General features: G+C 29.7%; 1 protein-coding gene across 7 annotated transcripts in view; it reads right to left on the bottom strand.

Moving 5' to 3' along the window:
• Positions 1-17,846, bottom strand: part of LOC130891045 (sodium-coupled monocarboxylate transporter 1) — a 91,751-nt gene that overhangs the window by 22,352 nt on the left and 51,553 nt on the right. For 4 of the 7 annotated variants that reach the window (XM_057795543.1, XM_057795542.1, XM_057795539.1 and 1 more), the window contains 3 exons: positions 6,236-6,475; positions 4,535-4,857; positions 1,806-1,960 (listed from right to left, as the gene is read on the bottom strand). In XM_057795543.1, the coding sequence (XP_057651526.1) occupies positions 1,806-1,960; positions 4,535-4,857; positions 6,236-6,443 (686 nt within the window). In that variant the 5' untranslated portion in view covers positions 6,444-6,475. Of the gene's footprint in view, positions 1-1,805; positions 1,961-4,534; positions 4,858-6,235; positions 6,476-9,442; positions 9,509-9,877; positions 10,022-15,403; positions 15,472-17,846 lie in introns of those variants that run through there. The other 3 variants (XM_057795540.1, XM_057795541.1, XM_057795544.1) reach the window with 3 other exon arrangements.

The following is a 17,846-nucleotide window of genomic DNA, read 5'->3' as shown; positions in this document are numbered from 1 at the left end:
AATTTACCGGGTGTTTCTAACTTCATTTGACAAAATTTAGGAGGTGATTGCCTTTATGAAATAATGATGGGAGGTCTAACTAACCGTATGTTTTTAACATTTCTGTTACATTATAATGTGTGAAATTGATAATCTTTGACTTTCTGATTAGCAAATTGTTTTTTTTCCAATTTGCTTGCATAAAATTATTTTTGAAAATGTTTGTTTCTATAGTAAGCTTTTTTCTACAAGTATCGAGGAAGAAAAACTGGGAAAGTTCGGAAAGAAGAAAAATAGATGTCGATTTACGTAATGCAATCATGAGCTACTATAAAACAATGTGAACTATGTTATTAGTAAAAACCCAATTTCTGAGGCTTTCCTAACCACAGAAGGAGTAAGGTAAGGTGGGGGATTGAGTCCATTATTTTCAATATATTTTTGGATGATATAATAAATATCTGCACAGCCAAATGAAAAAAAATGAGCGTTGGATACAAAAACCTGCAAACAGTGAAAATATCTGAAGGAGCATATGCTAATTACATAGTCCTTATTGAGGAAAATATCCAAGATATATGAAAAAACTTTGACATTTGGAAGAACACCGTAAAAAACTAAAATTTTATAAAGCAATATACCGACCAATATTAACCTACCTTCGAAACATGAAGTCTCACTATAGTAGACAAAAAAGTGCATTGCAAGCAGCAGAGATGAAATATTTAAGGCGTGTGAGGGGTGTAACAAAAAATTATAGATTAACAAATGAACAAATACGAAAAGATTTAGAAATTATGGCACTTATGAAATTCATTGATTAAGACTTGGTTGTGTCATTAACTGAAGTGAGCGAACCTCAATATTTCAGGTAGAGTAGTTTTTGTGTTATATTTTGAAGAAATTGTGAAATTATAACCTAAAATAGGTATATTCATATGAATGAACCATTTTGAAGTAGAAAATAAGAGATTTCTCAGTAATTTTATTTATAGAAATCATCGTTATCTTCTTGTCAATATAAATTTCACCAATATTAGGTAATATTCAAAATTACATTTTTGGTGCTTTCATCAAAACATTTTGCTACTGGTGTTTACAAATAATCTAGCTGTATATAGACGTTAATCATAATCATGCTTCCACATACAAGAATGTTTGTTTAAACTTGATTTTCCTGAGTTATATCGAATCACCCCAACCCCTAGAATTTTGGTTAATACTGGTGCTACATAGGCCATTTATGTCCCATCCTTCCCACTATTTGGATAAAAAAACCATCGCTTGTATCGTCGTATCACAAAGAAAACATAGAAGCACTGCAAAAACAGTTACTCTTTTCCCTTATTCGCGGAAAGTCATGATGCAGATCATGGTTTCAAAGCAGTATCTACATACCTTGTATATTTACAATTCATTTCATCATAACTACAAATTCTCTTAACATATACCTGAATAATAATTTTGGACACATCGTATATAAGGATCCTAGAACTGTATTATTGAAAGATCATTAAATATTGTTTTTACTTCAGTTCACTTGGTTTTATTCAATTATGTAGATACGACACGTAGTGCTGAATCACAAACTCGTTTTTCTGGTTAATGAATATGAATACTGTTTATTCACAATATCTATTGATTTTCATGATAAATAACATTAAATTCTTATTAATTATCAAAATATCGTGGGAAAAACTGTTGATTTGCATTTTATCACAGCGTTGCCCAAGTTAAATTGAGTTCAATAGGAACAAATTATATTCAGCACAAAACAATATGCAAATATTTTCATAATAAAATAATATTGTTTTAATTTTACTCACTTGAAAAAATTGAGTCTTCCGTCTTCTCTGTTAACTTCGATTACTTTTAATGGTCCTCCTGCTTCAAAACAGCCTTGAAACATAATAGCCATACTGACAACAATCATTGTAACGCCTTGCATGACATCTGCCCAAATGGCAGCTTTCAGACCTCCCTAAAATTTAGACAATTTCCAAATCCAAATATATGTTACATTTCGACATAAACCTGGATATTTTATTAGTATTAATCAAGAAATCGAAATATGTTTCAACGTGTAGATACCTTATCCAAAGTCATATTAAAACATCAAATCAGATGATGTAAAACAAAATATTGTTTCCATATTTCTTCAATAGTATTAACACTTCACCTTTCACAATTCAATGAACCTATATATTTGACCGGTCAAGATGGACTTGTATTAATCACCAAAGAGCTGAACATTATTGATAGAATTATAAAGAAATTGTGGAATTTTCATCGATCCTATTCACGTAAAAAGTTTCTTGCCAAATTTTATCAAGAATGCTTGATTTAGGTTATTTAGCCAAACGGTTACAATTATGATGAGAGTAAACAAAAATTGTTAACTATTATCTACATAAACTGTTTTTTCTCAATGATTCTTGTTTTTGTTTAAAAGTGATTCTAAAGTTAATTAAAGTTGTATTCTTCATAATATGCTACCTTATATCATTCATATTATATTGTAAATGAAACTATGAGTGTGCGTAAGTAATACATCAATTTTGAAAGATGTTTTCGAAGTTTGAATATATTCAGGATTACAAAAAAACTCTTTTAATTCAGACAACGTTAATAAGGCATACGAGTCGTCTGAAAAGTTTTTATTTTTCAACATATTCTCGTTTGAACTCCATGCAGTTTTGCCAGGAATGTTCTAGTTTTTCCAAATAATGGTTGAAGATTTATCTTTTTGTGTAAAAGTGATTCTTGAGTTGACTTACTATATTGTGAATAAAACTATGAGTGTGCGCAACTAATACATCAATTTTTGATGTTAATTTAGACAATGTGAACTCACTCATAAAATACGTAATATGTGAATCCTCCATTTTATATACCAATACCTGAATAACCCCCACTTGAAAAAGTTCAGGCTGTAACAGGCTAACATAATTGAGTAAAAAACATTTAAAAACATTACTTAACAGAAAAATTTAATATCAGTAAATTGAAATATTTTGTTGAGTAAAACCTATCATTTGAGAGCTTATATTATTAATGATCGAATAAAATAGTTTCTAATGATGATATAAGATAATTATCATTTCAGTATATTTTTACAGATTTCAATAAATATTTATAAAGTTATGTATATTAGTCATTTATTTGGGTTTTATTCTCAAAGTCAAAATGAGATATTTTAATACATATATAAGATGAAAACAATATAGACCAGTCAGAAATATGAAAAATTCAACTTAATAAAATTTGATCAAAATATAAACTAAACTATTGGAATTTGATAAGCGTCTAGGTCCTTTCCAGATAATATGAATATCTCACGTTACTTGTGAGCTGAACTAAAGTCCGACGAATATGTATAGCATGAAAAGGGACAACCGTAAATTATCTACATTCAGAATTACTGAAAAATTTATCTGTAAAATTTCTAATTCATAATTTGTTTAGTTCGGAAAGTCGTAGTTGCTAAATTACACTATTGTGACGCTTCTGACGTCACATTTATTTTATATTCTAAAATATTCCGCCTATCCCGCGCTGGCCAAAATTTGAATATTCGAAATGTTATATTTTACAATTCAATGACTAAGTTAGTTTACTTACTAGTTTAAACGTATACAAGTTGTTTTAAAAGAGCATTTCGAATTATAAATATTGCTTCAGTATTTTTTTTTATATGAATGATTGGTTGAGATGGTTTCTAGTGAGTTTTTTCCTCAATACATTGATGCGGAGCCTTAAAATGATCTATCTACTAAATTGCGATATCGATTCAAATGGACAATGTGACTTACTCACATATTATATTGTTTCTTAATTTCTTTGTATTCCAGAATAAAAAGGAAGGTTTGTCAATCACGATTAAAAAATTTCGTAATATTAAACTTGGAACTAGGAAGCAGCTCCTTCACTACCTCATAGATGATGATAATTCAATTATTGTAGAATTGTTCAGTAAGGAAAACAAAGATGCGATTGCAGATCTCATAGGTTTTACTGATAGTATAATTGAAATTATGTTGATAGAACAAATATACAATGCTGGAAGCAGGGTATAAAAAAACTATTATTGGAGGAATAACAAAATTTCTAAATTAATGATTTTACACAACAAAAATCGAATGGAAATGTGATCATAACCGTGGGTTGACGTGGAATAATATATATTTTCATAATCCACCAATTTTGGGGAATTGTACTGTATCAAGAATGTTTTGATGACTTAATAATCAAAAAACAAAATATCCAGACAATTATATGACTGCGGTTCCAAAACTATATTTTCTTATTCATTTAACAAATTTTTCATTTCAATACTTTCTTTTTACATTGTGATTAACCATAATTAACAAAATCTCCATATATTGCAAACTGTATTTCATAAAAAATATTGGAAAAAAAATTATGCGACAACATTAATAATAATAAGTGGAAAATGTCTTGATTTATCTGCATATAGAGTCAAGTAGAAGAAAAAAATTATTTTCCTACGTTGGGAACAGTGTCAATCTTCTTAAACGAAAACTTGTCTACTTACCAATATATTGAAAATAATGCTGACTATCGATATTCCGGATATGGACGCCCAATAAGGAATTCCAATAACAGTGTTTAGAGCAACACAAGGAGTGAAAACTGTCACGCCCTGATTGAGAAGCGCCCTAACAATATAAGTTCCAGATGCCAGTTGTTTAACGAATTGTGATTTAAACCGAAGGTCTAAATATTGGTAGACAGAAGTTATTCCAAGGCTGAAATACACCGGCACGAATATGAAGCAAACTATTGGATAGGCCAGGACCATTCCGTAAAGGGTTTCCCACATTGTGGCTCCTCTGTAGAATAGTTCGGAAGGGTAACCTAAGGGAAAACATGTTTTCAGGTAAATAGCGATAGTGGTTAGTGGGTTATTGAAATGTGATATTTCGAACATAGTTTATAACATGGTCATATATTATATACAAACTGATATAAAATTATGTGACCGAGTGGCCAAATATTCAAGGTAAGCGGCTATGTTCCGGAAACCGATAAGCTTAAAATACATGCATATTTATTAGATTGGTGATCGAAATATTTTTTCAAAGTTTAAATATATCGAGGATCACAAAAAAAACTCTGGGCGGTCTTTTCGTTTCGTTTTAGTGGTGGCTCCTGTTTCAGTCCAAAAATGGCGAACGCGGCACCCAACGCGGGGTAGCTCACACAAGAATGATTCTTAAGTATATGGCAAATGCATTCTTTTTATATGCCAATAGCCACTTCTTTGTTTCTAGCCTCAATCCAACGGGCATTAAGTATGATTTGGTAAACTTTTTCGATGATGTCGAATTTTTGGGCTGTACCGAACGTCTGTCGTTAGTGATTTCAGCCATGTTTGAATTCCGCTGACCAAAATTTTTCGGTCATGGATGATGATTGAGAGTCTTCTTACACAGTTTCCAACTCCTCTTTCATTTGCGAAGGCATAATGCCTTTAAAAAACAAATATATAATGTTCATTCGATACTCAATTTTTCTCATTTTCAGAAAAATTTTGATAACCACTCACTACTACGATTGTTAAACAAAAACTAAGCGTTCAAAATGGATGACATCTCTAGGTTGAGGTCGAAAACTTTCCAGACATCCCTTATATGACATTATTTATTCTTATGAAGTAGGTTAAGGGTAAGAACACATCACAAAATCAATTATTATTTCGGTCCAATCTTGCTAAAATTTTATCAAATAGGAAAGAAGATGAATCCTCGTACTACATATAACAGTCAAATTCCGTTTAACACTACTGTCTGATCAGGGTTGGCTCGAGCTAGAAATTGCGGTAAATTGTTATTTTTGTCGATTGTTCATGTACATTTTCAATCTAGATGAATCGACAGTTACGGTTTATCGGTGTTGGTCCCATTTGTTCCGTGCTTATTTTTTCTCTAATTTTTGTAAAAATTCCTGTCAGATTCTTCCTTATATTATTGTGCCTGGGCTATTTTAGCAAACAAACATATATTGTCATATAGTATACGTTTACTTTGATAAAAATACATTTCACTTTCCAGTAGAACTTAAACGGTAATGAGATTCGAATTGATGCTTAACAAAATTGTTATACTAGCAACATTGAAAATCAGTATTAATTTGAAGAAATGTATTACGAATTTTTTTCAAATAGACCACTGAAAACATGTAGGATGATGTTGGACGAGTGATAGATATTTTCTATATAGAATTGTGTATTTACCTAGAAACGATCGCACTCCTAGTGTCCCTCTAGCTATACTCAACATCATGGCAGCCATGGAAACTTTGCCTGCTGCAAATACATAATCTGCTTTCGTTTTCACTTTGGGTCCAAAACATTTTGAATATAGGGCTACAAACGTACTGGCTATGACAAAAATGATGAAGACTAGATAGTCCCATACCAGACTCTTAGCATCCTTAGACATTCTTGATTTTTATTCAATTTGATGATGTAAATCTGCAAAGAAATGAAATAATGAATAGAAGCAAAAGTTTTTCGTTAAATTGATATTCATCTATTTGGTAGAACGAAAATGGCTGAATCATTATCTTTCCAATTGATGAAATACAAACTCTATTGTCATGCTAAAATGAATTGCAAACTAATTCGCTTGGCAAAAATTTTAATGGGGAGTGCACAAATTCTTTATTTTCTGTCATTTTTGAGATTATTCTATAAAGGTAATACGAGCATAATATAGTCTAGTTGTCTAGTGTCAACAAAAAAAATCCGTTTCTTTTGGTGTGAATACCTCGTATTATTTTCCATGAAGTTGGATAAAACGACTGTAATTCATGTTATTAACTAGAATATAGAGTCGCAATTTAATAATTATTATACGTTGTCAATCCTTGAAGGTAGTGTGGAGATTAAGGAAATATAAGAACTTATGTTATTGTGATAATATTTGTCAATTGATTCTAGATTTGAATGCAATGAATGTGTGAACAGTAAAATATACCATTTTTTGATATATATATATATATATATATATATATATATATATATATATATATATATATATATATATATATATATATATATATATATATACAGTCGAACTCCAATAATTCGAACTGCAAGGGACCGTAGCAAAAGTTCGAATTATCGAGGTGTTCGAATTATCGGAGTTGTGCACATTTACATACATATATGTATGCATTTCGATGCATCTTTCCATTTTATAAATAAATAAATATGTTATGGGTATATAACATGTTTATTTATTTATTTATTTATTTAAAATAATAATTTGTATACGTTTGAAGAATTTTTGGTCCTAAAAAGGACCGATTATTTATCTTAAAATAAAAAAAAAATACATATATTTATTTTTTTGTAAAGAAATCAGCTATGCTAGATTGCTTCATGCTGACGATTTTTTCCTTTGAAGCAAATCGAGTGATTCGACAAAATATCGTCGTCTTACCTAGAATCTGAAGATTCGAATTTTTCAATTTTTTTCAACACTAACAGTTCGAATTTTTTAATACCTTTGTACATACATAATTTATACAAGAAAAATTCGAATATAGGCTCTGAGTTATAGACATTTAAATTTGCGAAATTAGAACTCATATTTAAGTTAATTTTATAAATTGTACATTCGAGCATTTTGAATTTTTAATGGATTAATAAGTAATTCTAAACTACTATCTGAAGGCAAGGGGCTGATGCCCAATGGTAGACAATTCGTAACTTTAACAGGGACAAACTTTACAATTCAAAAATAGCGAAAATAAATTGGGGGAGACAAAGAAAAAGATACCGGTACGCCCACGTATGAAGAATGGAAGAGAGTAGACTGCCACGCATCGCACTTGGAGGGAAACCAATAGGGAAAAGATTCATGCGTTTTATGAGAAGTATAAGTTGTAGAAAATATTTGGTCCAAGGAGAAGAGAAATGAGAAGAAGCAATCGATTAGATTTTTCAATGAAGGTGGGTAAAATTGTATAAGAGAATTCTCAATGATTCTCTAACAGGCTTAGAATAGCTCTGCAAACACGGGTTGCTTAGATGAATCCATTTCTCATCGCAAGTAACAATGCGTCTAATAAAACAGGGCAAGGTACTGAGCCGTTTGCTCATTAACTGTGTCCCTTTGTTTTGAATATCTTAATAATACAGAATTCCTTATGCATTGTACTCAAGGTTATTTATACTCAAGTGATAATAATTAGAAGAATGTAAAGCAATCGTACTCATCATATAGGTCAAGTTTGAATTGAGGCGTAGGAATTTTCACATATTAAAACCGACAAAACTTGTGGGACTACTAGCATTAATATACCTAGCTTAAAATCCAAACAAAAAGAGTAGACGAGGTATGACTGAAAATAAGTTGAATTGTAATAAATCTGCTAGTTTTTTTTTATAAATCAACAGCTGATGTTTCAATCAATATTGAAGATATGACGAATTAAGTCACTTCAAATTCAAGTCACAAATTTCAAGAAAATTTATATGTCTATCTTATATTTTAATTTCTATGTAGCTATGTAATTTAATTGAAGCCTGTTACTGGATGAACAAAGTATGAAGAAACATTCATTGAGGTTAAGAGAGATCTTTATTTTTATATTCCTTTGTAGGTGACCTATTGATTGATATAATTACACAAATCTTCAATGGCAAATTATATATAGGTCGTATCAACAATAATTTTGTCTATTTTAAAAACTAATCCCCATCTAAAATACACTTATAAACACATAAAAAGATCAGCGAGGTAAGAAATTGAAGGAGAAAATATTTTCCAACTTACTGCTATATTTTAAATTTCTTTGGTAGGTTTACTGATTTATAATAATGCTTTGTGGTAATATTTTTTTCTGGATGTTCTAAAGTAATCTTGACCGTAACTTTTCAATCATGTTGAAATATAAATATATATGTCAGTACATAAATACATGAAAAAAATGGATCAATTACATGATCAAATGATTTTAGTTTTTAATTTAGCTATTTCCTTGATTTCCATTCAAACAATTATAGGTATTTTGAAAGGTTGAAATATTGATTAATTGAGAGATTCAAATTAAAATCTACAATTTCTGTTCTCGCGAGATCATGCTCATATCATATTGAATATGTTATACCGAAGCGGTACATCAATAGGACTTAGAATGTTGTGGACGATTATGTTGATTAAATAGAATTTAATAGCTAACATTAGGTTAGAAAAATATCTTTTACCTAGATTTTACCTGAATTTATATAGAATAAATGCCTCTATTACGATATTATCGGAAATACCTTGAATTTTGGAATAGAATATATTATAATTATTAATTATAATAATTATAATATTAAAATTAATATTCTATTATTGATATATGGAAATTATTTGATATCATTCACTCTTTGATTTGTCGCATTATTCCATAATTTCAAATTATAACTTGAATAGTAATGACTTACTGTTATTATATTCAATATGAATGAATTTTATCGAGTGCTTTTCCAAATAATATCACTTTCTATAATGAATAATGAGAAAGCTGATAACTATGTCAAAGTTGAGAGTATTGCATTATAAACATTGCATATTTCAAAATTAAAATATTAATTAAACACCATCAACATAGTAAGATGCCCTAGTTAACACATAAAGTGATGGAAATAATTTAAAATTCAAAGATATTTGCATACTTCAAAATGATTTGTGAATATTGATATTGAACATTGATGCACATTCATTTATGAAGGTATTGATTCTTTCCCACTCAGCTAACTTTTATTATTTCGGTTTCTAATTCTTAATAGGGTCATTATTTCTTATTCAGAAAATGTACGTAATTATAATTTAATCGGTAAATAAATTATTCCCTGGAAAAATCAATTATAATAATTTACCTCTTCGAGTGAATTGTCCACTATTTTTATAAGCGCGGGTATAATCAAACACTTAAGATAAATATCAATATTCAACTACACGCCATTTTCTTCACCCAAATTGTATTTAAATAATTCGAAGATAATGAGTGGATAATTAAAGTAAATGTTTTATTAAAAATTATTGTTGATAAAATCCTAGCTATTATCATTAAATATTTATCTTACGGTTCAGATATGTCATTTCCATGGATATACACTAGGCCACATATTTTTGGAACTTAGAAGTAACCAAAACAAAAAAAAACAAATATATAAGATAATACAAAAAATAACATGTATTACCAATATCAGTAGATATATAAAATAATCAATTGAAAAGGTCCACTGATTAGGTTTTTCTAATAATAGCACAACATCATATCAACATCAGTTTGTATCGTCAAAAAGCCTATCGACATCCCTTTTTACTAAACACGTTAAATGCAAAATTCGCCGTAGCACCCGAGCTCTTTCTTAATAAAACACAATTGAAATTTCATTTTTTTTTTCCGTTATAAAAATTATAAAATCACTTTGGAATCACGAAATTGAAAGCCATGGATAAAACATGTTTAAAGAGAGAGTAAACTACTGTTAACAAACAAAACAGGTCCTGAATATAAAAATGTAGAATACCAAGTCAGAAGAAATAGTTTTTTGTGATGATTTGATGTTGTTTACTTAGGAAAAATATGGCAATATTTCTAAATGTCACTGGAAAAATTATTTTTCTACGACCGTGCGTTTTAACCCACTTTCCCGCACGCATTTTAGTTTTGAAAGTGTCACTTTCCCGCACTAGTGAGGGAAAGTGACATTCTTCAAAGGAGAAACAAATATCAAAACTGGTTTGATATCAGTTGCTATGACAACCCAAGCGTATAATTGTTACTAAAACGTCAAAGTTGTTCAAAACGCCTTGGAAGTGACCGAATAAGAACAATCTTCTTTTAAATTAAACCACATTAAACCGAATCCGATACAATAATATTAAAGGATTCATCCGACGAATAACTTGCCGAAGCCGTTTTGAAGCCTGCAAATGAAGCTAATTCCGAGCTGTTACCTGCCAAATCCAGACTAAGGTATGAGAAGCAATACGACCATTTTGTTACATGGTGTAAGGAGAAAGGGGCCAAAACTTATAAAGAAGAGGTATTTCTGGAGTATTTTTCAGACCTAAGTAAGGTTTTGAAATCTAATACATTATGGTCCCGCTATTCGATGGTAAAAAGTTTCTCTGTACTACAAATGACTTAAAACCGTTGCCGTCACCGTCATCGTCATCTTTATGCGACCTGCAACCGATGCCATCTTCATCGACGTCATCTACCTTCCAGTTGAAACCAAATAACTCCACTGGGCCGGCAATTCTTACTAGTCTACAGAATACAAATTGTGTTTTCAATATTAATATTTATAATAATTAATAGTTTTTAGTTAAAATTTTGTATATTATTATGTTTGTTGGAATAAAATAATTTTTGAAAAATGGGTTGGTATACTTTTATGTATATACGGTCGTAGAAAAAATAATGTTCCTAACTCATGCGTAAAGTGTCTTTCCCGCACTTGACCGCTTGCCCGAACTCCGCTCCGCGTCGTTCGGGACAACTGCAGTCGCGTGCGGGAAAGTATCACTTTCCGCACTTGTTAGGAAAATAACTATTTTGGACAAACTTCATTTATTATATGTATGAACTAACTTAATTCAATGATTGAATCAAATAACTTAATTCAACTGGTACATCGCAACAACTTCCAATTAAATTCAAATTAATAATGAATAAGTGTTCACAAAATATAGTCTTTTTTCTAGATGTAACTTAATATCAGATACAAACAATCATCATAGATGATTCAAATACAATAAAAACAAAACAAATGCTATAAACAATTATGAAACCAATAAAGAGCAACTTTTTTGTCCAGAGTCGAACTACATCAGAAATCAATTCATACAATGAAATTGGTTAACACAGCTATGCAATGTCAATATTTACTCATTTGAACTTTTCGAGTAGTCGAGAAATTTCTAGAACAAATAACTGAATAACAGACTACATACCACATCTATACATTTCGAAGCATATTAAATAAAAATGAGGAAATGTCACTATAATGAAGTTAAAATTGAGCAACTACTTAAAAATTAGATTTGCACAAGTTTTAACCGAAATCAAAGGTATTGTTCATCCATTATTACAACAATGAGGGTTCCTAAATCTAAATCTTTAAGTGACTTGTTAGCTGATAATAATTACAAAGATAAAAGAGTTACAGACATTTGCGGATAAAAACCCAAAATTAGGTCATATTAATGGATGGAGGAGTTATAGACAACATAAGTTATGATAATGGTTAATGAAGATACTAAAACATAAAGATGGTATAGGGAAAGGTGCCGATAAGTGGCGTATCTACTGGTATCATTTATGCCTAAACATGTGCTGCACTAGATATGTAATCGGTTCACTACCACTAACACACAGGATCGGTTTCATTATCCTCCATTGTCAGTGTTAAATTTATAGCAAGTTTTCAAATCCTCACATGATTTGTGAATAATCTTCACTACTACTAGTTAAGTCTAATTGACATTATTGAAGGGAATTACTATTTTTTTTATAGTCTCACAATGGGTGAATCTGCCAAATCATCAATAAAATATCAATAGGATATTCCAAAGTTCTCTTTCTTAAGCGTCTTCGCTCTTTTTTCTTCAAACTATTCAATTTCAATGAATGGTTTGATACTCCACATACTTATATCGAACACAAAAATTTTAAGCAGAAAGACAGTTAATACAATCCAATCTAACTATAAAAAAAATCCACTCGAAGTGCATCTAATATTACTCAACCCTAATGTTTCTAATTATATAGTTACTTGAACATCATGTAATACCTGTGATTTGAAACATCTATAATTTAATTACTTATCTTCAAATTCTGATTTCTCGTATACTAATCTTGTGAATTTCTGAGTTCTTAATTCCAAGATTTACAAATTTCATTTAAATTTTATGCATTCCTCCCTCTATTATTCTTACATCTACGAAATCAGTAAAATCGAGAATCTGAATCTAAAGAAACTTTTACGTGCAGTTATCAGCATATATCATTTTTGTTATTATAAAAGTTGTATACTTGATAAAAATTTGATAATGTAACGAGTAATTGAACATTCATTCTCTCAATTATGTTTCTTCTCCTACACGTTGAAAGCGAATTGTGAGGAGAGTTTTGTTTGCATTAAAATACTGTAGAAAAGTAAAAAAAATGCATAAACAATAATGGATATTATCCCATGGCATATGTTGAACAGATAAATGAGGATGGGTACAGCATATATCTGAAAATTTCAGTAGATATTCCATACGGTTCGTTTCTCATTTCACAAGTTATGAATGAATGAAATGAAAAAATAGATGGAAGAAAAAACTGTTTAATTTTATTGCTGGAGATTCCAAATTTAATCAATTCATTGTTATTCAACTCTTTTCCGTAGAGCATTTTGTCAAAAAAAAAAATGTACAATGAAGAAATCCAACACCTTCCATTGTAGCGATAATTGTACTCATAAATACAAAAATTCAACTACATATTATATACATACTTAGATTATTATAGTATCTATAACATATCCCATAATTTTTATTTTAAGCAGTGTATATAGTGTTGTTTTCTAATATTTGATATATTTATTATTTTATTGAAGATAAATGAACATTTCTTCTATCAAAGAAGTATTTGTAACATATCAAAATCGCTCATTGTAACACACACTATTCAACATAATCACATAATTCTTAGCAAATAAAGTTTATTCAAATAATTATGTATGATTGAGGACGTAAATGAATCATTTTAATTGCTCGTGTTATTGTAAAAATACCTATCACGTTTTCAGAAGTTGTCTGATAAGACAACTTCATTATATTTGCTGAATGTCTGCAAGGAACAACCGTAATATCAAATATTTGGTTTGAAAATATGTGTGTAAACATGTTTGATATATGAAAAATTAGAAAAAGTTGTAATTTATTTCTAAATGCCTGCATTTTGCGCTAATTTAATATTCCAATCTTGTTGTTCGGTATTTTTCACCAAACTTTATTCGAAATAACAAATACAAATAAACTTTAATGGTCAGATGGTTTGGCGTTCCCATCAAGCTAGCAGTTGTTTCTTTTTTCGCCATTAAATAGCAAAGTAGACTACTAACCCTTGGGTTGTTGAGATGTCTACAGTTATCTCTTGGGTAACCTTAATATTGATTGAGTACTAACCGAATTGAATGTGGCGAGAGATGTACCAGTTATTTTTCAAATCTCAACTTTTGGTAGATCAAATCCTCAAAGTTTACTATTGATAAAAGTGATAGGTAGAACCGTTAGTGTAAAAGATGAAAATATTCTTCAACTAATGCAAGGCTAAATGGTTACTCTCGTGCTGAGGATTATCTAGAACTGCATGGTTTAATCAACATTCTTTATGTGATGAATGAGATATGTTAGAATTTCTTAGACCAGTTAGCTATGTTAAACTTTTATATTAACATACCCATTGGGTGAAGTAGCCCACAGCTCAATTTATTCAGAACTTAGAAACATATTATTTATTCCGAATACATCATGATATAACAGAGTAATGGTGAGTGTTGGTGTGAAGGTATTGAAAAATATGTTGTTCATTACGAATATCACCGATAGTTCTAGAAATATCACCTTGATTGAAGAAAGTGCTTACCAAGTCATAGGGCTTTGTGCAAACTATGATTCCGGTCAAAAAGATTACCTAATTGCTCATTGAGGATTCTGATTCAGAACGAGATTTTGATCACAGTTTCCAACATCGTGCTCAATTTTCGGTGGAAATTTCAAATTTAAAATTGTTTACAAAAAATCTATAAACAATAACTCCGGCAGATAATGTCGTGAACTATATTTTGGACTTTGTTTCCCCATTCAAGCTATTATTCATGAAAAAGTGTGTAGATGATATAATTTTATTCCGTCCATATGATTTCAATAGAGAGAGGAAATGTTGAGTAATCATTATAACTTATTGAAACTAAATTTATTGGATTGAAAGAAAAGAAAATTTTAATCTCCTTGTATAGCAAACCAATATGTTCTAGAACTCTGATCAGTTAACATTCATATCACCCACGAAAAACGTATGATTAACTTGGTCAAGCTTACGACATATAGAGCTAGAGAATTTAGAGAGACATATAGAGAACTGTACGAATTAACTTTTAAATGAAGCTCATATCATCTATATATTTGGATTTAATCCTTATGAGACAGACTAAAATGATATCTTTATATCTTCACCATATATTGAATCAGTGATCCCTAATATTTCCGGAATCATGAAACAACATTATATAAAGATAGCAAACAGACAACACCTTAAACCAATCTTATTTTCCGTTAAATTGAAGATGGAATATCAACTACCAGTCTATTAAGGTTCACAAAGTGAGAGCAAATTATACCTTGACAGATGCACTCTGGAAGAACATTCATTTGATGAAGGATTATGAATCTCCCATTGTATTGACAACTGAAAATAAAAAACGCGTATTTAAAAGAAACATAAATTACTCAAGATGATGAATAACGTCCTAGCCTTGCATATTTCATAAAAATTCAATTTCATTCATAAAGACTTTACCAAACATATTCTCAAATTTTGTATCTCAATTCCAAAAAGTAAATGAAATATAAAAATTCAAAAAACTCAATATTTATGTCACTTTCCAATCAGAAAGTTGTATTCTGAGTCAAGGGAATTGAATACTCAATATCTATTTCAGCTTCCACTTTCAGTATGTCACCGATTTGAAATATTATTTGAAATTAGCTAACTAAGCTCTATCTAAAGTCACCTCCATTCACTTTCAAATGCCTTTTATGAGAGAGGGATTTTGACTACTCATATTTGGTTGTAGTCTTATAATATAGGCAACTTGTCAAATGATATTTGTGGATTTTTGTTTGAATATTTGGACAATGGTTTTGAAATTTCCAATAACGTTGAGATTAGCTTAGATTTATCTCAATATATCTAATTAGGAGTATCTTAGTTTACGAGTTTATTCTATTAGAAATTAAACAAACTATAATTTAATAATGAGCTGAGGTTACTATTCATTATCAATATTGCTTGTTAATAGGATATCTCGTAGGATAATAAATATGTGTTGTATTTGTAAAGTTAATCTTCACATAGATATGGATATTTGTTTATAATGATTTGTTATGATATTTAACAGCTATTTCGTACTGAAAGTGTTAATTTACAAAAATAAGTGGGTCAGTCTCATATGCCTATTGATAACCTATCATTTTATTGCGTTTATTCTTCAGAACCTTGACGACTTTTATTTCATATTACCATACTGACAATCGAACTTCAGAAGAAAATTTTATTGAACATAGGAGAAAAGTGATTGAGAACTTATATTTATAGAGTTTCGCTACTGTGGAAAATTCAATTCAATAATGAACCATCACTTCCCGTAATGGTAGAAGAACAGGTAAAATATGTAAAGTTCTCAGTAATATCCAGTCCGTCTTTTATTTGTTGTATAACTTGAAAGCTTCAAACATAACTGAAATTCATTCAAAGGAATTAATTCATCTGAATGGTCTTGATTTTAGGTCTCTTATGTGTTAAAATTAGTTTTTTTGATAATTTTTAAAACAATTTAAAAGAATCTTTATCAAAATATGATATTGACACTGACAATTTGCTTACTTATATTGATTTATAGATCAACTTCATCATGAATATCAAAATAAGGATGATATCAACTTAGAACTTTGTTCTAATAAGAAAATTTTATTTTTCCTTGGTCCCTACATCTCAAATCCATAGCAGTAATCAATTACATTATTTGTAGTTTTATTAGAATTTACAAAATAGAGCTATAAATTTTACTTAAATTATTTAGATCTTTATCATTTATAGCTGTTTCGCTCTTTTGAATGTGAAGCTTTTCTAAAAATTCCGATTTTCTTGTATTCCGTTTCAAGAATTTTGTGAGAATTGTGACTGATACGGTAATTGCAAATCCAAATTACATTTCAAATTACGTACCACTCGACTTACATTGATATTTAAAAAACATTTGCGGTTGATTGAACTTTTGGAAAATCCATTGATCTCAAAAAAATTATTTGTTTCTGTATATTTTGAAAACACTCATGTTTTCTCAATTTCTGAGAGTCGTGTTTCTGGAAAAATCATGTCGCTTCATTATGAGCAGTATATTAATCCCAATTGAAATATAGGCATTCTAAAACAAAAATCCTATTTCGAAATTTTTAACAGAATTATCCTTATTCCAAAACCGATTATTATATCCTAAAATTCAGGCATGCACCGAATATTATCTATCCAATAATTTTATAATCGATGCCAGCTACAACACATCTCGAAAAGAAGATATCAATAAAATCGAAAAGCAGATATCAATAAAATAAGAACAAATTGATTGATTACCATTTTTCATATGGTATAACACGAATGCAAATGTTGATATAAAAAAAATGAGCTGTATGAGTTCATTTTCGAAATTTCGTTCTTGTTATACTCACTAGTATATGCGATATATGCAAGTGACGTTATAGCTAATTGAACATTTTTAAAAATCAGCCGAACTGTTTTTATTCAATCCTCGTACAACTTTTAGTACTTATAAAATGTGAATATATTTTGCATTAGTTAGAACAGATTTGAGAAACGGTAGAGCTTTATGCTGCCAAATATTACATACAACATATTCAAGCGGTTAAGTTGTGGTATTTAAAACGTGTCGGTGATTCGGTGACCTTTGGATTTGATTTAGCGCCATAAATATGAGTGATTTATCAATCCAATCTCTGTCAGTTATAGCTCCGAATATTTGCATTAGAATTATAATTCTATATAAA

This window comes from Diorhabda carinulata, chromosome 3 (assembly GCF_026250575.1).
Source record: "Diorhabda carinulata isolate Delta chromosome 3, icDioCari1.1, whole genome shotgun sequence".
NCBI lineage: Eukaryota > Metazoa > Arthropoda > Insecta > Coleoptera > Chrysomelidae > Diorhabda > Diorhabda carinulata.
This window is presented reverse-complemented; position numbering and strand designations above follow the sequence as displayed.